Source organism: Aristolochia californica, unplaced genomic scaffold, assembly GCF_029961685.1.
Source record: "Aristolochia californica isolate CCGP_79_NKW_82.1479 unplaced genomic scaffold, dmAriCali1.0.hap1 SCAF_8, whole genome shotgun sequence".
Lineage (NCBI taxonomy): Eukaryota > Viridiplantae > Streptophyta > Magnoliopsida > Piperales > Aristolochiaceae > Aristolochia > Aristolochia californica.
In genome coordinates this window covers 8,982,081-9,007,881 of record NW_027182279.1, presented here as the reverse complement: position 1 = coordinate 9,007,881, position 25,801 = coordinate 8,982,081, and the positions used below count along the sequence as shown (strand labels likewise).

The following is a 25,801-nucleotide window of genomic DNA, read 5'->3' as shown; positions in this document are numbered from 1 at the left end:
CTTAGTCACCCACATGAGTAGTAGAAGTCTTTCTAGTGTCAGGGACACTAGAAATTTGGTAAACTTGCCTGGGCCAACTCCATAGTCACAAAAAGATAATTCTTCTTACAGTGGGTCTTACGAAGAGATTCGACAGTTAGTATAGCAACTGGACCAGTTGACTACATCATCTACTACTTTTTTTTTCTGTAGAGACTCATCCTTCATCCTTAGCCAGTGCCATAGTAGTGAGTACAAGTATGACTGCATTGAATGTGTCTCCCTCTCCCTCCAAGATAATTGATTTAGGAGCCTCTACCCACATGTTAGGTATGCGTTCCTTGTTTTTATCCATTAATCCATCTTCTTTATTTCGTAGATTTACTTTGGCTGATGGGTCCACCTCTCCCATTCATGGGGAGGTTACTGTTGACACTACCCCATAGATATCTTTGGACTTTGTTTTATTTGTTCCCAAGTTTCCAGTCAATCTCTTGTCTGTGAGTCACATTACTAAATCTTTAAACTATTTAGTAACTTTTTATCCTACTACCTATGTTTTCCAGGACTTGTAGACGAAGAAGATGATTGGTTTTGGACATGAGAAGAGAGGGTTTTACATGTTGGATGATGTATTTGTTTCTCGAGCTGTGACACTTTTTACTACAAATTCATGCAACTTATGCCATCTATGCTTGAAACATTTGCCACCAGTTTAGTTGCGATAGTCTTTTTTTCATTGCCTGTAAATATCACTGTTGATTGTGAGCCTTGTCAATTGGAAGCATCATTGGTTCAGTTTCCCAGTTAGTTCTAGTCATAGCACCAAATTATTTGAGTTAATTCATTTTGATGTATGGGGCCCATGTAAGATTCCTAGTCCATTTGTTTTCAAGTAGTTTGTGTCATTTGTTGATGCTTTTAGTCGAGTAGCTTGGGTGTTTCTCCTAAGTAGAAATCCGAAGTCTTTGATGTATTCCTGATTTTTTTAGTGAAATAAAAAATCAATTTGGTGCTTTTGTTCATGTGCTTCGTACCGTTAATGGGTTGGAATATCTTAGTCATAATTTTTTAATTTTTTGTACCTCCCATGGTATTACCCATCAGACGTCTTGTCCATATACCCCTCAACAAAATGGGGTGGCTGCACGTAAAAACAAACATCTTGTTGAGGTTACTTGGACACTGTTACTACATATGAACGTTCCTAAGTCGTTTTGGGGGGATGTTTTTTAACTTGTTGTTGCTTAAGTAATCACATACCCTCCTCTTTTTTGAATGGTCAAGTTCCTTTTTAGTTTTTAAAACCGCATTGTAAATTGTTTGATATGGTACCTTGTGTTTTTGGCTGTAGTTGTTTTTTTCACATGTTTAGAGCTTCAGTTGATAAGTTGTCACCTCGGTTAGTCAAATGTGTCTTTCTAGGGTACTCTCGTCGACAATAAAAGTACAAATGCTGTGACCATATTTGTCAAAAGATGTACATGTCAGCTGATGTGACTTTCTTTGAGCATACTTCATATTTTGAGCCATCTATTGAGATTCCTATTTCTTCTAGGTCTTCTTCAAATAGTCCAATTCTAGTTGATGTTTTGTATGCCTCAGCTCCATCAGGTTCCTTTCTGCCTATTCGTGTCTACAACCGCCGTACTTGTGCTCTTATAGTGCCTCCAATAGATAACCCTATAGAGCTACCTTCTCATGATCAACTGTCTTTCTTTTTGCCTGTAGGTTATGTTATATCAGATTTGGACTTGCCTATTAGTCTGCGGAAAGATAAAAGATATTGCACTGCCTATCCTATCTCTAAATATGTTTCTCTTAACTTTTGGTTTCCTTCCTTTAAATCCTTTGTTATGTCCTTGTCTATTTCTACTATACCCCATTAAGTATAGGATGCTTTGTGTTCTCTAGAGTGAAAACGAGTTATGGATGACGAGATGCTTTGCTGTCTCAGGGAACTTGGTGTCTATGTGATCTTTTGGCAGGAGCCGCTATTATGGGTTGTCGTTGGGTTTATACTATAAATATAATGTTGATGGATCTATTGAACGACACAAGGCCCGACTGGTAGCAAAGGGCTATACACGACATTTGGTGTTGATGTGTTTGAGACATTATCTCTTGTGGCCCAACTTACTTCGGTACGTATCTTAGTTGTAGCAGTTATAGTGGTTGGCCTCTTTTTTCAGCTTGATGTGAAAAATGCCTTTTTGTATGGAGATTTATATGAAGAAGTTTATATGGAGCAACCTCATAGGTATATTACTCAAGGGGAGCTAAGGAAGGTATGTAAATTATAGAAGGCCATTTATAGACTTAAACAGAGTCCCCTGCCATTCTTGAGAAATTTTGCGCTCTAGTAACGTAGTTTGGGTTCTACCAGAGCCATTGTGAACATTCTATGTTCATACTCAAGAGGAAGACTGACGTAGTTATTTTGGTGGTCTATGTAGATGATATTTTACTATCTTGAAGGCATTACCGAAGTTAATTAGTACTTAACCACATTTTCAGATGAAAGATTTGGCTCCCTCAACTTCTTTCTTGGCATTGAAGTTACCCGCAACAAACGAGGTATTGTTCTCTTTTAGATATGCTAGAGGAGTATGGTTTGTTGGGTGCTAAACTGGTAGACACTCCTATAGAAAGTCAGCCATCATCTTCATGACACACATGGTCCTGCTCTTAAGGACAGAATTCATTACCGACGTTTGGTAGGCAAATGATTTATGCTATAGTTACCACTCCAGATATTTCATTTGTTGTGGGAGTTGTGCCAGTTCATGGAAAATTTGCAAAAAGTACATTTAGAAGTTGCTCAACAGAATTTAAAATATTTGAAAGGTGTACTTGGAAAAAAGTTTGTTGTATACTTAGAACAAAAAGATTGATGTACTCAGATATTCTGATGCTGATTATACTGGGTCTAAGATGGATAGATAGTCTACATCAAGCTATTGTTGTTTTATTGAAGGTAACCTTTTTTTTTTTGATTAAGATGTAATTCATTAAAAAGGCGAAAAATTACAAAGAGATAGGGAGCAAATCCCTAACAACAAGATGTTGAAGAGATGCTCCCTGCTTGGCAAGCATATCTGCTGCCGAATTTGCAGATCTCGGAATGTGAGACCAAATACAAGAAAATAATGTGGTAATCTCTAAAATCTCCTGGAAAATTTCCCAATGCCTCCATGGCGGAAAGGAAGTGCCACGACCCCATCCAATGACTACCTTGGAATCCCCTTCAATGTGAATTGGGCCACTGCATTTATCTTTAAAAATCCGGAGCCCATTGAGAAGACCATGTAGCTCTGCAGACGTTGAGTCGGATATGCCTAATGGACCCGCAGAAGAAATACATTGATTGCCAGATGAGTCCGAAATCACACCTCCGAAACCTACGATCCCCTTATTGCCGAGAGAAGAACCATCAAAATTCAATTTTAAGTATCCAACCTCCGGGGGTGCCCATTCTTTCATAACTTGAATCTTGGTCCCCAAATGCATCCGTGCTAGGTTGCTCCAGTTTTCACGAATGGAAGTGCCCTTGAAAGAGCAGAAAGACTTTTTTGTCAGGAGCCTGGTGGATATTTGGCCCGTCACTTTTTTCGCTACTTTTTTCTCAGATTCAAATTTAGCCTCAAACCGCCTCCTATTCCGTTCATTCCAAAGCCCCCATGGCACAAAACTGGCACATGCTGATAGCATCATTTTACCAAGCCTAGGAAGGGGATAACCATAGATTGACTTTCTAAAACAGAACAGATCTGCAGAGATACATATTTGCAAACCCAATTTGCAAAAGATAGAGGTCCACACCTTCCAAGAATACTGGCATAATAGCAGGGTATGGCTGGCATATTTTGCTTCAATGTTACAAAAAGGACATAGTAGGTCTATAGAGGGGTGACCCCTTCTTCGAAGCACATCCGCTGTAAGGATCTTATTTTGGCAAGCACTCCACATGAAGAATTTTACCTTTGGAGGGGCACAAAGACGCCACACAAAGTAGATATCATGCTCGCTCTGCGTTGAGTCCCAACCATTAATGTGTCTGTATGCAGATGTAGCTGAGAATTTGCCGCTTTTGTCAGGTCACCATATTAGTTTGTCTGCATTAGAAGGCCTCATCCTGACATGATTCAAAGAATCCAATAAACGGCTTGCTTCCATAGCCTCTGTATCAGAAAGACCCCTTCGGGGATGGAGGCTCAAACTACCCCCCTCGAAAGCTTCTGCCACTGTTATCTCCCTTTGAGTGGAGATAAGAAAGAGACTGCTAAAAGAGTTTCTCAACGGTTCCTGCCCTGTCCGCCAATCGTCCCAAAATTTAAGAGACCTGCTGTTGCCCACAAAGAATCTACAAGCTGAGGAGAAATCCGGAAGAAGTAAATAAAGAGATCTCCAAATTGAGGATAGCCCTCTCCGATTTCCCCTGGACATCCACCATAAAGAATTCCAGCCCAACTTGGTACGAACCATATCCTTCCAAAGGTTTGATGAATTTGTATTGAACTTCCATATCCATTTCAGAAGCAAGGCTTTGTTCATTTCTTTGGATTTCCGAATCCCTAGTCCACCTAATTTCTTAAGCAAACATACTTCATCCCATCTAACCAGTTGATATTTAAAAGGAGTCACTCGAACCTCTCCAAAGGAATCTTATTTTCAATTTATCCATGGTTTTGCATACCGAAGACAGGCAAGGCATAAAGGACAACGCATAGTTTGGGATGCCAACAATACATGACTTGAGGAGTATCAGTCTACCTGCTTTGTTGAGGAGCCGCCCCTTCCAAGTTGCTAACCGAGCTTCAATTTTTTCCACCACCTGGTTCCATTAGTTATGAGAAATACGCCCATGAAAGAGAGGGAGACCAAGATATTTTGCAGGAAGTGTAGTAGGTAGAGTAACCAAATAAACTTGCCATCTCTGCAAGGTTCTCCTGGACTACATTAAATCCTATGAGAGATGTTTTCCCCCAATTAACTTTCTACCCAGATGCTATTTCAAAAAGTCCCCATATTGCCTTTATCCTCCTAGCACTGTGCATATCTCCTACTCCAAAAATAATAGTATCGTCTGCGTACTGCAGAATCGGAATATTAAAAGCCCGGTGCGGACTTGTTGGAGATAGCCATCCAAGGTCGACCGCTGAATAGAACATAGCGGATAGGAATTCTGTTGCTATGTTAAATAGGATCGGGGAAAGAGGGTCCCCTTGGCGAATACCCCTGGTTCCTTTAAAATATCCACATACCGAGCCATTGAGTATAAGGGAATATGATGCTGAACCCACACAATTCCTGATCCAAAATCGCCATCTTTCTCCAAATCCCATTTTTTCCATTATTTCATCAAGCAAGATCCAATTAACTTTATCAAAAGCTTTCTCAAGATCAAGCTTTAGGGCGATTCTCGGATCCGGATTACGTCTGAAATGGTCCATTAGCTCGTGTGCAGCCATTGTGGAATCTAGAATCTCTCTCCCCTTAAGGAAAGCGCCTTGACCTCTGTGGGTGAGGGAGCACTGCCTTTAAACGATGTGCTAAGATTTTCGCAATGATTTTATATGCACTCGTAACAAGACTGATGGAGCGAAAATCCTCAGCACTTACTTTTTTCGGAACCAATGTGATAAATGATGTGCCCATGCTGTGGTATGTGATGCCGTTTTTTAAGAAGCCGTGGATCATAGCACTTCTATCTTCCTTCAGACGAGCCCGTAACTTTTTCAGAAAGTCCTCATTAAAACCATTTGGGCCTGGTGCCCTGTCACTCTCCACGCCCAAGATGGCCCGCTCAATTTCGGCCGAAGAAAAAGGAGATTCAATTAGTGCTGCAGCTGCTGTGGAGATGCCAGAAAAGTTAATGTGTGTAAGCTTCGGCCTGCTGGTACACTCCTCCGAGTATAACTCTTTGTTCCTCCACCAAGTCCAGAGCCGCAATCTGGGATATGAGGGAAGCCTTCTCAGCAACCAAAGAGGTATGATGACTAGTGGCCCACTCCTTAATTTTTCCTTTGATGAAGCGCAGTTTTTGGGGGAATGCCCACTCCCTTCTACCAAGACTCGGACCCTCATCCCACCAACCATCAATAAGAGACTCAAATTTTTCCTCCATTAACCAAGAGTTTTCAAATCGGAAAGGCGAGGGCCCCCATTTTTCAAAAATTGATGTCAACAAGATCGGCCAAGGATCTGAGCCTACCTTGTTCAGAACTCTTTCAGTAACATTTCCAAATATCTGCAGCCAGTTGTTACATGCCAAGAACCGATCCAATTTAGATAATACGGATTGCTGCTGATTGTTTGTCCATGTGTAATTCTTCCCAGATGAGGGAATCTCCTCCAAACCATTCCCCCCAATGAAGTCTGAGAAGCCTCGCATAGAGGCTGTAATGCGGATAGCTAGGGGGCTCTTCTCATGATAGTATCTGATGGCATTAAAATCCCCTGCAAGGAGCCATGGGAGATTCCAATTCTCCAGAAGCATACTGAGCTCTTACCAGAGAAGGCTAGGGTCCCTGTAACTAGTTGGACCGTATACTCCACCCACACACCAAATTCTGTTAGTGGAGAGATCTCTGAACTGTATACCCAAAGAGAAGCAACCTTCCATTATATTAAGAGAGTCAAAACTTTGCCGTGTCCCATGCAACAAAGATACCTCCGGAGTGGCCAATAGCATTCACCGCTGCCCACTTAATTGAGGGGCATGCCCAAAGTTCTTTGGCAATATCATCTGTCATCTCTTGACACTTTGTTTCTTGGAATATGACAATTGAATGCTTGAATTGAGATAGCTAACTTGATATCGTGCCGCGCTTCCAGGTAGTGCCAATCCCTTTGACATTCCAAGACAGCAAGATCATTTGCTACCCCGGCCATGAACTCCCAACGCCGCAATGTCCCCATTCAGCTGTCCTTGATACATCACGCCCATTAGGCGTGCCAATTCCATCATATTTTGCCATGTCTCTTCATCATATTTTTTATTTTCCATGTGAGGTTCCTTCACAATACTCTCAGCTCTGTCAGTGGGAGAAGGAGCCGGATCTATATTCTTTTTTACAGCAAGACTAGTAGCTTCTCTCTGAGATAAATTAGTTTCCAGATTTCCTCTACTTCTCTGGTAAGTATTCTGTAGAGGGGGAGAGCTTGGAACCATGTTAGGGAGTTTTCCTTGGCCTGGGTATTCTGCTTGATCAGTCTCCATTTGAGTGCTTGATAATTCTGTGAAATTCGCCAACCTTTCTTTTCTCTACGGGTTTGATCCTTGCTCGGCAGGAATTGGAAGAAGACTTAGAGTAGCTCCTTGAAAATGTTCATTCCATTCCCTGAAAGAGACAGAGGTCGGGGGGAAGACGGATTCGTGACTTTCTCCTGAATCTGAGCTTGAGGCATGAAAGCCCGATGTGATTACTGGTTCCTCGGGCTGATGCGCATGAGAGGCTCTTGGCTCGAGGTACAAATTTATCTTCTCTTTTTGTTTTTGCCTTTTTGTAATCTCGGGATGAGTGGAGGGATGTTTCTGTTGGGTAAACTTGGGTCTGGATGAAAAGAAAGACGTAGAGATAGGGGAGAGGGTATTCTTGGAGTTTGAAAAAATTGAAACACCAGTATTATCCGAGAGGCGTGAAGTGTTAGACTCGATTTCTGAACCGGGCTATTTTATCGGGATACGCTAACACTTTATTGTTGAATTTTGAAGGGACACGATTTCCGAGAATGTATTTGTACTCGGTACACCCTTTTCCTTGTTTTGATTTGAATTTTGAATTAAGGTGAGGAGGGAATGAGTGCACTGCTCGTTGGAGTCCGTGAGTGATGTGTTGGGTGCTGTGAGGGGTAAACTGGAAGAGAGCCTAGACACGCTACCCTCGGTAGCTTTTTGGGGTTTCGAGATAATTTTAAAGCCTCGGTTGCAGAGTCCCCTTTTTCAAACTTTGAATCAGAAATCAAATTAACTTTATCTGACAGATGTACCTTTTTTCCGGGATCGATGTGCTTCTCGAAAAACTCCCCTCTGAGTTCGCATTCGAGCTTTTGTGTGAGTCATGATTCGGGAGTGATGCTGACTCACCCGAAGTGGAGAAACTTCGTTGAGTATACGCAGAGTTACCTCCTCCCGAAGTCACGCTGGCTGGAGTCTCCGGAATAGTGTCTCTTTCACGTCCGGCGACCTTCCGGTGGCCACAACACACCGAGCTCCCCGAAAGACACCTCTAGCCATACGAAATCTTTACTGAAGCTCAGTTTTTGGTAGCCCGTCTCTCTCCATTGACAGTTGGGGTCGACGAAAGCCATCGCAACATCCAGTCTGGAGCCATTTGCTGTGGATTCCGACCATTGTATTATCTTTCCGAAGGAAGTAAAATTTTTACTGAGTACCTCCTCCGCCCATAGTTCGATTGGTAGGCTACGGATTGAAACCCATTGGCCGAGAGGCTGCCCTACCGGAGTTGTTTCCCATTCTGTCGCAGATAGTTCCTCTTCTTGTAGCCATTTCTTATTCCCCAAAATTTCTTCCGTTTCCTCTCTCGATTTCGTAGTAACCAACCACTTCCCGGGTTCCATCCACGCAATTTTTGGTTGAAGAGAGAAAAACTCGCTAAACCAGAGAGTGAGTCTGAGGCTATTCCATCTCGCTGAGGGGGATTCCACGATGAGGCTTGTGCTGAGTTTCTGTTTTCCATTTTCGAAAAGATCCGGTAGATTTATGACCAGGAGTTTATCGGGAGTTTGGGGGATTTTCTTGTGGGGGTTTGAGGGTGATATAGAGAAAGAGGGTTTAGGAATTTTGTTGTTCGAAATGGACATTGGAAGGGGTGGGAAATGACGAACATCTTTCCTAGGAGGTAGATTGTTCTTTCCCTTTCTCGTCGCAGAGATCTTAACCATTTTCTCGCCGAGAGCCAGGATCGAGCGTCACAGCTCTTTCCAACAGTGATAATCTTCGAGAAATTCCTGTAAGTACACGCGCGCCATGACTTTGAGTCCTCTCCTCTGAAGAATTTTTAGCTCTCTGATATCTTTTTTTCTAGAATGCAGATATGGTAAAAGAAATTTCATCGATGCGGATTTCACGAAATCTCTGAGCATTTCCGTAATCTCCTTCTTCCAAAACGGGGGCAAAATCCGAGATTGAAGCAGGGGGGATAGAGATATACGATCTTCTTTGCCCATTCCTTATCGTTATGCGAATTGCCTGTCCCTGCGTTAGCTCCATCGAGAGTTCTGTGTCACCGTGTACCCACGATGCTTCTCCTCTTCTGCTGCTTCTTTCGTGAATTGCAGACCTTCCCTTCACCGTGCTCCAGGGCCCATCCTCCTCCGTCGCCGGCGATTTTTCCCTGTCCTCTTGTCTCTGTTGAGCCTCTATATCCGACGTTTCCATTTTTTCTCTCCATTTTATTGAAGGTAACTTGGTAAGCTGAAAATGTAAAAAACAAACAGTTGTGGCTAGATCTAGTGCAGAAGACGAATATCGAGCAATGATTCACATGGTTAGTGAGCTTATGTGGATTAAATTTGTTCTTCTCGAGTATGGTTTCGAGTTACTAGGTCCTATGGTCATGAAGTGTGATGATCATGGGGCCATCTTTATTGCAAACTACACTATTCCACGAGAGAACTAAACATATAAAGGTTGATTGCCATTTTATTAGAGATGTAGTTACGCAAGGAAAAATGGTAACTTCATATGTAGTATCTTTAGACCAATTGGGGATGTGTTTACCAAGCCATTGGGAAGATGTGAACATGTATCTTTCTATGACAAGCTGGGGTTATTTGATATCTATTCTCTAGCTTGAAGGGGAGTATTAAAATCAGTTCAGAGGTGTTTTGGTCATTTTTATGTTATAATTTTATTTTCTATTATGTTTGTTAGGTAGACAATGTCTTCATATGCCTATAGTTCAATTTTCATTCATTTTAGAGATGTTTTTTTTTCTAGGAGATATATAAGTTTGTGTCTTGACGGGCATTTTTGTCCTTTATGTAAAGTTTACTTAAAACTCTGATAAAAAGAAGGGGGGGCATGCTTTTTTTTTGGCACACACTCCAAGGCAGCCAGTGCTGCTCCTCTCCAAAGCCTTTGTTCTCCTTATTTCTCATCTTTTCTCATCTAGATCTCTGCTTTTTTAAGTTTTAAAATCCATTTAAATCTTGGTTTAGGAGTGCTAACAAACTCCTTTTTGTACTGAAACTACATGAGAAAGATATGATGGTAAATAGGAAGATAAACTCCTTTTTTGTAAAATGATTTATTTCTCTGTTGTCTCCAGAGGTGAAAATGATGTTATCTTTGAAAGATGCCTTTGGTGGTGTAGATTCAGAAATTAATACTATATGTTTAATGTTTAGATAACATGCTGCATCTCATAGGATATGAACTTGCTTTCAGGTATCGTGCTTCAAATAATGGAAACTTTCCCTCTCTGAACCTCACCAATAAGGAAGTCGGTGGATCATTTTACACCGTACGGGAAATTGTCCGAGAAATAATTCAGGAAAATAGAGTGCTGGGCCCCGCTACGCCAATATCTGAAATTGAAAATGTGGTCAAAGATCCTGAAAGTCCTGTGTCCTTGTCCCATCTATGTGGTACTGAAATTAACTTGAGTCAAGAGGATTTTACGTTCCTTCCCGGAGAGGAGGATAGGGCCTGTGAGATATCTTTGGACAGGGATCATACTATAGTTGAACAGACATCAGAGGAAGCGCATGCAAATCATGCAGATAATCATGTTGTTTCTGAACCTGAAGAGTGTAACAAGGTTATCAGTGTGAATCAGGGGATTGGGCGACCTGACAATGGCTTTCCCAGTTTGATCAACAACCATAAACTTGTCGAAGAAGCTTCTATTGCACTTCCTGAAGCTGCGGTGGAGAATAGTTTTAGAGACCTTTCCAGCAATATAGTTGTTGAAGCACGGGATCCAATTTCTGATGCCAAAGAGATACACTGTTCAGATGGAAAGTCTGAGGCAGCACAAGGCTTGACTGAAGCTCCTGCACCAAAACAAGCAAATGCCTTTGATGTACATATTGAAGACTTGCCTGCTTTTAATGGAAAGGCAACCATTAGTTCAAGAGGTTCAGATATGGTAAGTTTAGGTTTTCACTTAACTGAAATAAGTCAGATTGTTGAATTAAAAGATCTTTCAGTGAGTGGTTATCAAGACCAGCAGGTTGCAGGTCCCAGGGTAAGACAGTACTTTTGCTTCTTTGCCTTTGGCATCTCGTGATTATCTTTCTTTTTACATAACGTTTAACAGATTTGGCAGCATTTGTGACTAATCATACAGGAACTAAGATAAGGGAGGGATTTACTCTTTGTCCCATCCTATATAAACTTCCTCTTAATCAATGCTGTATTTAGCCAAAGGAGGTAAAACTGTGACCTTTAGTAAGTGAAAATATTAGGGGTTAAAAAGGAGAAAAAATAAGTGGGTATATTTCAAATTAAAGTGGGATAGGGATGGCAATGTGTCAAATCGAAATCTGACCCTTATCTAGTGACTCTGTCACCAAACCCCATAGTTTTAATAATAAAGGGAATGAAAAATAAAAACTTCTTTTTCAATTTTTATTTAATCACAACTACAATGGCTACAATATATACAACGTAGGAGAATGAATCTGGACATATTTCAACTCTCTCCCTCAAGTTGGTTTATAAATGTTGAACGTTCCGAGCTTACCAATTAGGAAGTCAAAATTGCTGTGATTGAAGACTCTTCGTGAACATATATGCTACCTATGGTTTGGTAGAAATAAATGGAATACACAATACTCCATCTAGCTTCTCTTTCATAAAATGCCGATCGATCTCAATATGCTTTGTTCTATTGTGATATACTGGATTAAGGGAGAAAAAGAAATAGAAGAATGAGAGAAGAGAGGAAGAAGAAAAAGGAGAAAGGAGTGCTGGGAGAGTGCCTGAGAAGAGTTCTTGTTGTGGTTCAGAATTCAACCAATAATCCTTCTTATTCACTTAAGTGAGATTAAGGGACAATTACACATTTACCCCTTTAACACTTAACTCTAACTACTACCCATCTACACCTCTAAATAACATAAAAAATGGACCATAGACACATCTAAACATTCTGAACATGATAGTACTCTCTCTGAAATATTCAAACCATGCAGAAAGACCAAACTGTACTTTATATTACATTTTAGCAAGCCACATAGATCTGAGTTTCTTGAAGAGCAATTTTTTTGTTGAAGAATAAATTTTTTGTATTTTCTTTTTATGCTTTTAGTACTGTGAAACAAGTTCCTGTAACTAGTTGAAGCTACATGCTCCAACTTGAAAGGGAGGGTTAACATGTATAATTAGCTTAACGTGTTTTCCAGTAAGTATTTTCTACTTAGAAACTGAATTTGTAGGGTTTATAGGTTACATGACTTGGATGTAATTTTGATATTATTTAAGTTATAAATAGGTGAGAGGGGTTTGTAAACGCTAATCTCTCCCATCTTTTTTCTTCTTGTAAAAATTTCAATAACCAACAAGGGTTATTGCTACCCCTAGGACTCAAACTCGGCATCAAAACTATCACAGACAATTGCTGTTCATATTGAACAGGAAAAACATAATAACTTTGTTTTGGCTTGAGGGGTAAGAGATGTTGGAAGATGGGCTCAAGCCCACACAACCAAGGAAGACTCACACATCCAAGGAGAAAGCCCACACATCCAAGAGAGGTGACATCATGGTAAATAAGAAGACTTATCATAAAAATGGCACAAGGGTATAATTAGTCAAGGAGGAACATGTCTACTTATGTCTTTTCTTATGTAAAGGTTGTAGTCCTAAGGGCATTATAGATATTGTAACATCCTCTCTAAAACTATAAATTAAGGCCCTTGGCTTGGAGTAGAGCATTCAAGCTCTCTTTCCTTCTCTTAATTCGTCCAAACTCTCTCTTAGCCCTAAGGTTCTCTCTCTCCCCCTTTTTCTCCTCTTCTCTTCTTCTTTTCTTCTCCTCTCCCTCTCTTACTTTGCTCGATGTTCTAATCAACATGGTGTCAAAACGGAGAAAGATCTGAGATGGAAAAGGAGAAGAAGATGGAGAAGAAGGAGAGGAAGAAGAAGAAAAAAAGAAACAAGAGGAGTTTTTTGTTTTTCCTTTAGTCTTCTTTCCCAATTCATATTTTTCATTGTACTTTTAACTCTCTTATTGTATTTTTAATATAGCAAATTATATATCGTTGGAAAGATATTTGAGTCTAGTTTCCAACTCAAAACGAATCGTTGAGATAAGATTTTTTTAGAAAAAGAAATCGACATCTGAAGTAGAAAAGGTCAAGCAGTAGAAAAGTTTCGTGCAGCAGTAGAAAACTTCAACTTTCGAGCTGTTTTATGCCATCAAGAACGAGACTTTATATGGAGAATTATATATCAAAAGAAAGATATGTAAGTCTATTTTCTTAACTATTCAAACAATTCTCAATTTGAGTTTTTATATGGAGATATTGATCTTAGAAGAGTCAATGGTCATGCTGGCCAAAGGAAAAAGAGTACTCAGTTCAGCCAGATTACAAAATCCGAAATCTATCAAATTATTTATCTCAAAAGGAGTATATTTTAGGAAGAGAATTTATACTTGAATGAAAGGTACAAGTTTAGTTTCAGAAGGAGAAAATTTCATGTAAATCTGATCTATATTTAAGGAGATATTCGCATTGGAAGAATCAAAGGTCATGTTGGTATCCTGTTGCATGCAAAGATCCGAATTTAAGCCAAATCTTTTGCTTCATTTTTTGAGTTGCTGTTATTGATCAACAATATCAGGAAAGTATCTCATGATCTACCCTTGGAAAGTTTATGTTTGTTAACTACCAATATTTGGAAGAATCTTTAGAAGATCATCTTATTTTTCAGAAACTTTTTTTGATTTATTTTGTCAAAGAGAAGAAGTGTTCCTATTCTGAATTCTGAATTTTTTTGGCCAGCCACGAATTTTGTCAGATTTTGTTGGTGATTTGGAAAGATTACAAGAATCTAATTTGATATCCTTAAGTATTAAAGCAAGGAAAGATTGATTTTTTTGGCAAGTAGTGCCATAATATAAGGGAAAATTTCCTTATTTATATTTGGAAGTGATTGATTTTATGAAAAATCTTTTCAAGATCATGATTAGGTGGATAATTTGATTATCATCCTTTTGATTAAGAAAGATATGATTTTTGGCTAGCCAAGAGTTTCCTTAAGTAAGTGCATGATTAATTCACAAGTCAATAATTTGGTTCAAGTTGAAATTGGAAGATTGGTCTCGAATTCTTCCTTGAGCTGAGACAACTTGAACCCTTTGATTTGGTTTGGTTCTTCTTAAACAAATTATGCCAATTGATATTTGAGCTATTGTGAAGTTATTACTATTGGCCTCTTTAATTAGTGGATGAAAAATTGAGATGGAAAATTGATCTAAGCCCATCATCAATTCGGGCTAGCTCAATTTTCCAAGGAAGGACATCTCGGGCTAAGTTTAGTTATGAGGTGGTTCACAAATATTTTTGGTGAGCTTGTACTTAATCTATTCTTTCTTGAATTGATTATTAGCCCTTTCCAGTCTTAAGAGGATCAATAACTCTCGGCTTCAAGTTTACCAAGGCTTGGAAATTACTTTCTTACTTCATTATATTACTCGGTTGGTTCTAGCTTTTTATTTGGTGCATATTCTCCTTATTCAAGGATGGACTCGCTACGGATTATTTCATATGTCCTTATTAAGGACTTTCATTATTTGGGCATTGGCCCATATCCGTTGTTGCTATTGTGTCTATTTGACTGAGACATTATTATTGACGGACTTCTTGGTTGCTGATTGTTGTCAGCATTGGTGCCTTGTGTTGGGACACTGTGATGGAGAAGCTTATTACTACACTTCTAAGTAGGGGTGGCTTCAAACCGAGCCGGCTCGCGAGCGGCTTGAGTTCGGCTCGGTGCCGGCTCGGTTCGATTCGTTATTTCCCGAAATCGAGATACGAAATCGGCTCGTTTAACCGCGAGCCGAACTCGTTAATTTAACGAGCGGCGATTCGGGAATCGAGGGGATTTGGGAATTTTTCGGGAGTCTCTCTCGGGACCAGAAGAGAGTCACGTCGCGGGACTCTCTTCCATTCCGTATCTGCGATTCCCATATTTCTCTGCCATTTCCCATGCTTCTCTCACAATTTTTTTTAGTATCATCTAGATGTATGCAAGGGGAACAACTGTGGCGTTCAGTTTCATCGGATCAACGAAGCTTATGATGTAGGTAATTAAAAAATATCCCCTTTCTCTCCTAGTTTTAATCCATTCCCTTGTCTTCCATCCACAAAATCAGAAAGATCAATTACTGATTTCTTCCGGTGACCCTTTTCCGTGTTCAGATGGTGATGAGCAGTTTGAGGGAATCCGATGAAGATGAATCGTATTCTTACAACACCAAAAGCTACGAATACGCGGACGGTTGCGACGAACCCTTCAGGGGAATGAACGATTCGACCTGGAATTTATGGGAAGAATGGATGGGTTGGGAAGGAGCCGGAATCCGAGACTACTCATCTCACTTCAACCCTTACATCTAATTCCTTTCATCATCATCTTCTTCTTTGATTTTCTTCTTATTCTGTGAATTTCGTCGCCGCATAAGGAAGAGTTTGTTGGAATTATTATTTGGCATATTTTTTGAAATTTTTGTCTTGATCTTCATCTCTTCACAAATTTTCTCTTTCCCATATAAAATTTTAGCTCTGGAAGGATTAGATATCCTAATTCTTTATTTCTCTTTAGCATAATGTGGAAATTATCTAGTTATCTTGCCCTAGTTCTTCAATGTATCATCGTCTTCAAAACTCTGTGAGATTTATTATTTCAACAACTGTGACTTGTTTAATTGCTGTTAGTTTCGTATCTCACACTGTAACTGACACTGAGTTTTTGCCACTGCTGTTTTTGGTCTCTGCTTTTGAGGGTTAGTAGATATCCTTCTTGTGTTTTGGTGTTCTTATTTTTTTGAGGTTCCTGAAGCATGAGTGAGAGTTCTGTTTTAGTTGTGGCATCTGGAGCTTAAAAGTATGATAAATTGATCTTGTCTTTTCTTCTGATTATTCTTGTTTTCATACTCAATTAATATTCTTATCGTATTTCCAAATCTATAAGCTGCAATTCAAGGAACAATCCCAGCATTAGATATTTCTTTGTTGTTACTTGAAGCTTCCAGCGTGTTTTGCTACCAGATTTGCAAATATTTTGTATTCTCCATTGCTTCCTTTGCTCTGTGCAGTTTTTCGCCTGCCATGTCATTAATAGTTTTTACTGTCAAGTATCCCTTTGGCAAGTGATTGCATCCTTATTCACTTCAATAAATACTGAAAATTTGAATATTTCTACCAGATTCTATTTGAATGACAATACCATGGCAAATATAGCAGTGATCTGCATTCTGATTTCTATGGTTTCATTTCAGGTGGGTTCAACTTAAGTTAGAGATGGCAAACTTCAGAATGTACATAAAACTCTTTCTTAATCCAAGAACTTTTTATCTTAGTTGTCTGTATCGGTTGTTTTGGTTGTGTGCCGTCCGAGCCGTTGATTTTTTTTTCTTCTTTGCACTTAAAAGAATTAACTTATTTTTTAATTCCTCCGGCACAATAGAATATGCCTTAGGAGGACGAATCATCATGAATGTGAAGAGTTGTGGAAAGGACTCTAAAAAAGAACTCTTTAATAATTAAAAAATAAAAAGTGGAGTAAATATACTTCTTAGGTAGGTGAAAACGAATATACTTGTTATTAATATGTGACTCTTACCTCATTCGAGGATATTTGCTTGCATATGTACACAGTAATCTTGATTCATATTAATATGAACCTATAGTTGGTTGGTGATTGGATTTGGACTTTTGAACTATAGGTTCATATTAATAAAGACTTTTCATAGTTACTTTTAACTGGTGGATGTGGCCAGTGGTCACCAAAGTTCAAACTCCTTCCCCTACTTGAAGATTCTTGTTTTCTTTTTTTTCTTTTTCTGGATTATAGGTTTTCAACTAATTTCCACTTTAAAATCTTATTAAAGTCCTACTTGAAAGTCACAGACACGACTTAACAATGTGGACTTAAAGCAATATAAGAGATTAACGTCTGATGCCCTCCTTTTTCTGTTTAGTTGGTGAAAAGAATCTGCCAGCATGAATGATTTTCCAGAACAATATTTTTCTTAGAAATTAAAAGTGAAGGCTCCTAAAAAAACCCCTATTTTTCGAGGGTATGTTTCTAGGGAGATAATACTTTTTTTCCAAGAATTAGTTTCTTTCTACGTAGAATAGATTTCCTAAGGGGAACGGGACAAAGTGACCCTATATATCTTTTGCAAAAGTGGAAATCAGATGGGAATTCATATTGGCCTTCATACCCAATCTTATACAAGTATTATATACATAGGTTATGCCCAATTTTATGTAGAGGTCATGCCCAATTTTATGTAAAATGTATGCATAATTTTATATATAATTTATTTGATATATATTTTTTGAAAAGTTTTAAATGTATGTTAAAGCTCGAGCTCGGCTCGAAACTAAGTTAAAATTATTGGGCTTGAGACCCGGCTCGGCTCGAACATAGGTAGGTTCGGGCTCGGCTCGGCTCGATGCTACCCCTACTTCTAAGCAATGCCTATTGACTCACTACCTACAAAGGATAGGAGTGTGCCCAACATCCAACGTAGAGACCACCAGATTGAGTGGGAGTGTTGGAAGATATGGTGGACTGCCATTTTATACAGGAAGATCCTATACACTATTTGTAACAAGTTGGGCGTTTATGATGTTCTCTCACCTCCAGCTTGAGGGGGATTATTCGATGATGGGCTCAAGCCTACACAACCAAGGAAGGCTCACACGTCCAAGAGAGGTGGCATTATGGTAAATAAGAAGACTTATCATAAAGATGATACAAGGATGTAATTAGTTAAGGAGGAACATGTCTATTTATGTCTTTTCGTATGTAAAGCTTGTTGCCTTAAGTGCATTATAGACATTGTAACATCCTCTCTAAAACTATAAATAAATGCCCTTGGCTTGGAGTAGAACTTCAAGCTCTCTCCCCTGCTCTTAATTCGTCCAAGTTCTCTCTTAGCCTAAAGGCTCTCTCTCTCTCTCTCTCTCCCTTTCTCTCTTCTCTTCTCTTCTCTTCTCTTCTTCTTTTCTTCTCTTCTCCCTCTCTTACTTTGCTCGAGGTTCTAATCATGGGATCCTAAATTCAGCAAAAGACAAGGAGTTTAGCTCTTTAGACCATCAAACCCATGAGAAGATTGTGGAAAGTCAGAGGAAGCATCAGAGAGCGAGGAGAATTGATCTTCTTTTTGTTGCCTCAAGTCCTCACTAGAAACTATCTCCTGCAATAGGAGCTTTGCTTCGGATGTAAGAGATGAGTTATACAGAACCCCTATCACTTTGATATTGCAAATGTTTAGACGGGTAAAGGAACTTAATGGATGAGTTAGGAGATAAGAGAAAGAGAAGTTGGAGAGTGGAAGAGAAGAACGAAAGGGAGGAGAGAAGAAAGGGTTTAGAGATATGTGTTTGAGAGACGAAAAGACAAATGGACATGAAGTCCAACTCTCTTCTCCACAAGAACTTTATTATAGTTAAAGGAAAATATTCAATGACTATTCTACCCTTGTTCCCTTTGCACTCAGTTTCAGAAAGAAAAGAGAATATGAATAATAAACTAGTTGCCGTTCTTTCCAACATCGGCTAGGCCTGGACCAAACTTTAACATGGCATTTGAGTTGGTACTTGCATGCGATTTTGAATTGGCATTTGGGAGCTGATTCCTCTTACATTCCAAAAGGTAATAATCATTTCTTTTGAGATTTTGAGACTCCATCATTGTCATCTCCCGAAAGTTTCCCTTGATATACGACTCCCATAAGTTCAACGTGTTCCATCATGTTTCTCCAGGTTTCTTCATCGTATTTGTGCTGCTCAGACTGAAGCACCAATCCACTTTCTTGATCTCTCACCAAGTGGGGGAAAAGAAAGTCGGCCAGTGGTAGGGTCAGTAGAGTATTGCTGCAGACAGCTGGGTTCGCCTTGGAGAATTTGTCTGGGATGGCATCTATCTATGGGGGTGGAGGATTCGTTATCGGATCGAGGAGGGTTCTATAGCATCTGGCTGGAGGATTCCCCGGTGGCAGGTGTTGAGGAATGGTTCTCTGGCATCTGGTCCAGCAATCAATAGTAGGGCAGGCAGTTGGCAAGTTGGTGGGTTCTTAGGGGGTAGGTAGGTGGATGAGGGTTCACTTCCGGGGGTGGTTGGAGGCAAAGGTTATTGGTTTGACTCAGAAAAAGTCTCTTCGTGTCAGCGGACGGTACAAAGGCTGCAGAGGTGTGGATGCAAACAGGTTGGAAATACTTTTTTCTTTTGTCCGGGGGTTTCGTGGTTGACGTGGAATACTGGAGGGGAGGTGGGTGGGGGATACTTTTGCAGGTGCAGGTGATCTACTGCTGCACAATGCAGATGGCAGTCTGGGTTGGGGGAAGGATGCAAGTGCATGAATTTTGAATTTGGAGTTGAGGCAAGGAGAAACAGGAAGGGAGGTGGATGAGTCACTGTCGTTTAACTCCAAGTTGGCCTGGGGGCAGGGAATGGAGCAGACACGGCTCTGAGTGGCTGAGTCACCAAAATGAGTGCCAACTTGGTGCCATCGTTCCGGGGCGGGGGGAGTTCTTGTTGCTGTTCAAGCAATGGCCTATGCTACATTCGTCGAAGAGTATCTTGATCTAGAAAGGTAAGTTGCCAGCATCAAGTCTCAGGAATTTGCATCCAGTCCGAAGGTGATTTGGAATGATGAAGATTCTGGCACAGTTGAGTTTGGTCATCTGAGCAGTGGCATTATCTAGTTTGCCCAATCTGCCAAATGTGTTGACAATGAGTTCCATCGTTTGGTGGTTCTAAAGCTTGATGGGCAGGCCCTAAATGGTTATCCATTTCCTGAAAGAGCTATCAGTCACAGCTGGGGTCCAGTCTTGGATGGCGCAAATTTTTGATTTTGAGTTTAGGGGAAGGGCCGCAGCTGCATGCTTGTCTTCAGTTGTTGGGTATGGGATGATCAGAGAACCCGGCAGAGATGGTTTGGCCAGTGCAGTTTGGGCTTGCAGCTGTGACAACCAGGGATTGGTAGAGTTTTCCACGTCCTTCAGCTAGGACATAGGCTGGTATGGAGATGATGAGATGGTTGTTATTAGCATTGGTCACTTGTGAAGGTTGGGAGTTTGTATGGGGTGGGGAGAAGTGGTGGTAAGGAGGGGGTGGGTGTGTGTGTGTTGTTAATACTGAATGCGTGCTGGTTTAGTGATATTTTTGGTTGGAATGGTTGGGAGAAGGGGAAAGTGTAAGGTGAGGCTCTTCTTCGGTGCAGTCTCTGAATTTGCACCATCCAAACCCCGAGTTAGTGTCGTCAGGAATATACACTCTTCCCATATGTTGTCTCTACATTCCCAGAGTGATGTCACACTCCCAAGAGTCTTTGTACTGAAATAAGAGAAGTAGAACACTAGTTGTCCAGTCCAGAGTTCTCTGATCTTGGTTTGGTCCCGAGTCACCTGGTCAAAAGTCTTGATGAACGCTGAACAAGCGATGGCCGGAATAGAAATAAATGATCTCTTCTCACTGCATCTTGCAGTTACCCGGATAATCTTTTCGATGTGGTCTGCTGCTTCAACAAGGGTGAGTCTTGTGTCTCCATAAGCGAACTCCCATGGTCCATCATGCCTTGCTGCTTTCTTGCTTGCTTTACTAAGGACATTATGCCATCCTCCTTTGTCTTCTTTGTGATTGATAGTCCTCGGTCGTTCTGCAGCTGGTTGAGGCACGTTCTTCCTCCACGCTCAGAATGGTCTCTTCTTCCGGTGTCTTGAGACTGGTGCTCCTTAACTCCCAGGTCATGTTCTTGATCTTGAGTCTGAGGCGTCTCTCTCTCTTCTCCATATTCTTCCTCCGATCTCCGACTTCTCTGGTTTCTTTTGCTCTCTTCCTCTCGATTTATCTCTCGTCTTTGCTCTTACACTCTCAAGAGTCTTTGTACTGAAATAAGAGAAGTAGAATACTAGTTGTCCAGTCCAAAGTTCTCTGATCTTGGTTTGGTCCCGAGTCACCTGGTCAAAAGTCTTGATGAACGATGTACAAGTGATGGCCGGGATAGAAATAAATGATCTCTTCTCACTGCATCTGGCAGTTACCCAGATAATCTTTCCGGTGTGGTCTACAGCTTCAACGAGGGTGAGTCTTGTGTCTCCATAAGCGAACTCCCATGATCCATCATGCCTTACTTCTTTCTTGGTTGCTTTACTACGGACATTATGCCATCCTCCTTCGTCTTCTTTGTGATTGTTGGTCCTCGATCGGTTGCTCTGCAGCTGTGTTGTGGGCTAAAAAGGATTATGGGATCCTGGGTTAAGTACTTAGCTTTCCGTTACCTACCAGGCCGGTCTTTTGGGTAGTATTGGTTAGGTGCTAAACATTTGGTATCAGAGCAAGCGCCCACGTCGAGAGTTCGAATCCCGGTGTGAACAAACTTAACGGAGGGGGCGACCTAGAGGTTGGATTAAAATTACTGGTAGGGTCACAAAAAGGTGGGTCGGGCTAGTGTCGCTAGAGTGTGCTGTCGCTATCGCAGAGGGGGCGACCTAGAGGCTAGATTAAAATTACTGGTAGGGTCACAAAAAGGTGGGTCGGGCCAGTGTCGCTAGAGTTGGTTGTCGTGGACGTCGACTCGTGAAGGTGGGTGTGATGTTGTGGGCCAAAAAGGATTATGGGATCCTAGGTTAAGTACTTAGCTTTCTGCTACCTACCAGGCCGGTCTTTTGGGTAGTATTAGCTAGGTGCTTAACATTTGGTATCAGAGCTAGCGCTACGTCGCGAGTTTTAATCTTGGCGGTGGTAGTGACCCAAGCAGAAGGGGCGACCTAGAGGCTGGATTAAAATTATTAGTAGGTCCACAAGGTGGGTTGAGCCGGTGTCGCTAGAGTAGGCCGTTGACCAGAGTGGGCCGCCGTGGACGTCGGCTCGTGAAGGTGGGTGTGATGCTGTGGGCCACAAAGGATTATTTCTGTTACTTACCAGGCCGGTCTTTTGGGTAGCATTGGCTAGGGGCTTAACTTTGGTATCAGAGCGGGGGCCCACGTTGCGAGTTCGAATCCCGGCATGAGCAAACTTAGCGGAGGGGGTTACCTAGAGGTTGGATTAAAATTACTGGTAGGGTCACAAAAAGGTGGGTCGGGCCAGTATCGCTAGAATGGGCCTTCGCTATAGCGGAGGGGGCGACCTAGTGGCTGGATTAAAATTACTGGTAGGGTCACAAAAAGGTGGGTTGGGCCAGTGTCGCTAGAGTGGGCTGTCGCTAGAGTGGGCCATCGCTAGAGTGGGCCGCCGTGGACGTCGGCTCGTGAAGGTGGGATATGATGTTATGGTCCTGGGTTAAGTACTTGGCTTTCCGCTACCTACCAGGCCGGTCTTTTGGGTAGTATTGGCTAGGTACTCAACAAGCTGGTTGAGGCACAATCTCCTTCCATACTCATAATGGCCCCCTCTTCCGGTGTCTTCAGATTGGTGCTCCTCAACTCCCAGGGCATGTTCTTGATCTTAAGTCTAAGGCATCTCTCTCTCTCTCTCTCTTCACCATAGTCTTCCTCCGATCTCAGATCTCTCTGGTTTCTTTCGCTCTCTTCCTCTCGATTTGTCTCTCATTTTTGCTCTTGCCTTTCTTGCTATCTCGGTCTTCGTCTTACTCTCGCTCTCGCTATTCTTCAGCTGGAATAGCTAGAAGTAAGTTTGCAAAATTTTTAAAGGCAAGCGTCAGACCTCAAAGATCTCCTCACCTACAACTTTTTGTCTTATGTTATGTTTTTTTCCGTCTCACTGGCTCTCTTCTTTATCAATTCTTTATCCTCTTTTCTTTTAAAAAAGCAAAAAAGGATTTAAGTTTGTACTATGTTTTTCTTTTTTCTAATGTTGAGTGTCTCTGCTGGTTTTATTGTTTCTTCCTGAAACGAAACATCCATAATTTCATTTGCATACATAAATTTCAAGGTTTTTTCTCTTTTTGTACTTTTTAAGTAGCGTGTTTCCATTTGGAGCCTTTTCTGTCCATAGCTTCTGTTAAGGCTAATCAGCTCTAGTTTTTTTTTTGCACGTGCAGATTACAGCTGCTCCTTATGAGCCCCAATTAAAAAACACTTTAATTGATGCATCTGATACTCCTAGCGATACATTTTCATCCGTTTTGAAAGAGAGAGATCAGGCTGGAATCGAAGTTAACAAGAATCACTGCAGTGAGAGAGAAGAAGGCTCTTTATTTGAAGAAAAAAGCAGGTAAGAAGTCTTACTGTACACACCAGACATTAGAGCTTCAACATCTAGTCGAACAGGATGCTATACAGGTTTCAGTTTACTTTCTTTATGGTTACTTGAAAGATTAGGACGTAGCAATGCTTTCATAGGCTTTGTTTCATGCTTGATTTCTAGGTACAAGGAGTGAAACCATTACCACATGTTACTTTGGCATTCCTTGATGCCCGACATATTATACCCAAGGTCATGTTATCTTATTTCCTTTTGTCATATGTATGTTTTTGTGGCAGTGTCTGTTTAGAGAAATCATCCAAGGTTCCTGAAGCCAAGGTGGCTAATCCTTTGTGGCAAGTAATCAAATCAGTGATTATTTCTTTCGTCAAGTTTTGGGTGGAGTGAAGTACTTGATGACCCGTGACCTGCAAGAGATTGTGACCGAGGGTTCCTCGGACCTATGCAAGAGAAGGTTTGAATGGACGTGTGATTGAAATTTGCCTTTTCCCAGTGACCTCTCAAGTTAAGGTGGTAATGGAAGATTACACATTTTCTTTGCTTGATGATTTTTTTCTTCCTTTCCCAACCCAACTATGAGCCGCTTATTTTTGTATGTCACTAATAGTTTGCCCTCTAGTTGAGTTTTCGCTTGCCCTCTTTGTTTCATTTTAGCAAGAGGAGTGCAATATTTGCTTTTTCATTTTCAGTGTATCAATTAGCTTGAGTTGAAATTGATGAGTAGGGGCATCAATTCATCCATGTGTAGGACAAATATGAGTTATCAACTCAGGCCAAGTTTTGGACATGGTAGTCTGTAACATTTCTCTTTAGGCAGCGTAGTTTGACATTTCGTTCTTGGGAGGCACCAGAAAACTCAAAGTACCGGCTGTGGCTGTTCAATGCCTGTTTGCTTTATGATCATTTTTCAGAACTTCACTCTTGTAACAGTGAATATGCTTGATATGTAATAAATCTATATACCAAGTAATTGATTTCTTGACGAGGTACCTCCATCTATCGAGCCTTGAACATTGTTGACGCACATCATCATGATTCTCTAGAAATCAAACCATATTAAATCCAAAAGATGTTTCAAAGTTACAAAAAAATTACAAAAGCTATCATCCCTATATGTTTAAATTTGCCACAATGGACTTATCTCTTCGTGCACCGTGCCCATCTCTATTCTTTTCTTCGTCCAGGTTCGTAGTTTCTATTTTATTACCTATTTTTATCTTTGTTGTCTCTCCTTGGCTTTTGTAAGCTCTCTACATCCGTTTACCCAAGTACAACATCTCCACGATATTTTTTCTCGCGCTGCTGAAAAAATGCAGTTTCCGAAGAATGGTTCCTGTCTTCCGGTTCTCAGTCCGCAGCTAAAATCCAACGTTCAATCCCATAATTCATAGCAGCAAATTTTGAATTTTTGCATCTTCAGTATGCAACGCTATTTTAGTAATTTCAGACCCCACCAATTTCTGGATCTTCTTGTTGTCCAGGCCCAAAGCAGAATCTCAAACAGACGTGCTGTTGTTTCTGGCAAAGGCGCAATCCCTTGTTTATCCTTTCCTAATCACCTCTTAGGTACTCTCATTACCTTATTGCCTCAGCAACATAAAAGTTTTTTCTTTCCTAAACTGAAAAATCTATTTCACTACAGCATAAAGTTTTTTCTTTTCTAATATCTTGTTCTACATGGTCAAAGCCCTTGATTTGGCTCCGCTTTTTATTTATGTTTCCCTCTCTTTCCATTCAGCCTCTCTTCCCATGGAGAATCACTTATTGCCATAGAAGACCAACATAACTAAAATACCATTAACTGAGACTCTTCTGTGAGACTTCCTCTTGTGAGATTCCTATAAGTCTTCACCATAATAATTCTGGTTTTGTTTGCTTTTCAACATACTTGAGGGAGAAAATCCATTTGTACCCGACTACCTTTTTTACTGGTGGAAGAGTGGCCCAATGCAATTGGAATTGTGGTTCATAACTTGGATATCTTCATCCATGGCAGATTTCCACCTCGGATCAGTGAAAGCCTCTTCATAGCAGGTAGGAATGGCGGAAGAAGACATTGTGAACAAAAAAAAAAGACACAACTCGGAGACAAATGGTGAGTGAAAACATAATGAGAGATAGGATGTAAAGTGGATGGAGGTCCAATAGTAGTGGAGCGAGGCTCTTTGCAAAGAGTAATGAGTCTAGTATCATAAGCTGTTCAATGAACTATTGGAGATGAATGAGGAGAACATACATCGGGATCATCTGAAGACTTCACAAGTGATTGATCAACGAGTGTAGAGAAAGGGTCTTCAGAAGTTTGGTCCACAGTCTGAAAATCATAATCCACTGGAATAAGTGTCATTGACATCCCTGTCTATGATGAGAAACTAGGAGGAAAGCTAGCAGAAAAATAGGGTTGACGCTAGAAAATAGAAACATCTATTGAGATAATAGTTTCTTCAA

General features: G+C 40.7%; 2 protein-coding genes across 3 annotated transcripts in view; both read left to right on the top strand.

Annotated features, from left to right (window-relative positions):
• The window catches only part of LOC137939131 (uncharacterized), a 40,232-nt gene extending 16,043 nt beyond the window's left edge, over positions 1–24,189 (top strand). For both annotated transcript variants that reach the window (XM_068784331.1, XM_068784332.1), the window contains 3 exons: positions 10,394–11,096; positions 23,190–23,362; positions 23,632–24,189. In XM_068784331.1, the coding sequence (XP_068640432.1) occupies positions 10,394–11,096; positions 23,190–23,362; positions 23,632–23,740 (985 nt within the window). In that variant the 3' untranslated portion in view covers positions 23,741–24,189. The remainder of the gene's footprint in view (positions 1–10,393; positions 11,097–23,189; positions 23,363–23,631) is intronic.
• Positions 12,627–15,573, top strand: LOC137939321 (chaperone protein dnaJ 8, chloroplastic-like). Its single transcript, XM_068784602.1, has 3 exons — positions 12,627–12,716; positions 15,188–15,256; positions 15,376–15,573. Exons 1-3 carry the CDS (start codon positions 12,627–12,629, stop codon positions 15,571–15,573), a joined length of 357 nt encoding a protein of 118 aa, XP_068640703.1.
• Positions 24,190–25,801: the final 1,612 nt, after the last annotated feature.

Coding starts and splice junctions, on each gene's coding strand:
- LOC137939321 (XM_068784602.1), top strand. CDS start 12,627: ATGTTGGAAGATGGGCTCAAGCCCACACAACCAAGGAAGACTCACACA. Junction 12,717..15,187: donor CCAAGAGAGGTGACATCATG/GTAAATAAGAAG, acceptor AATTTTTTTTAG/TATCATCTAGATGTATGCAA. Junction 15,257..15,375: donor GGATCAACGAAGCTTATGAT/GTAGGTAATTAA, acceptor TTCCGTGTTCAG/ATGGTGATGAGCAGTTTGAG.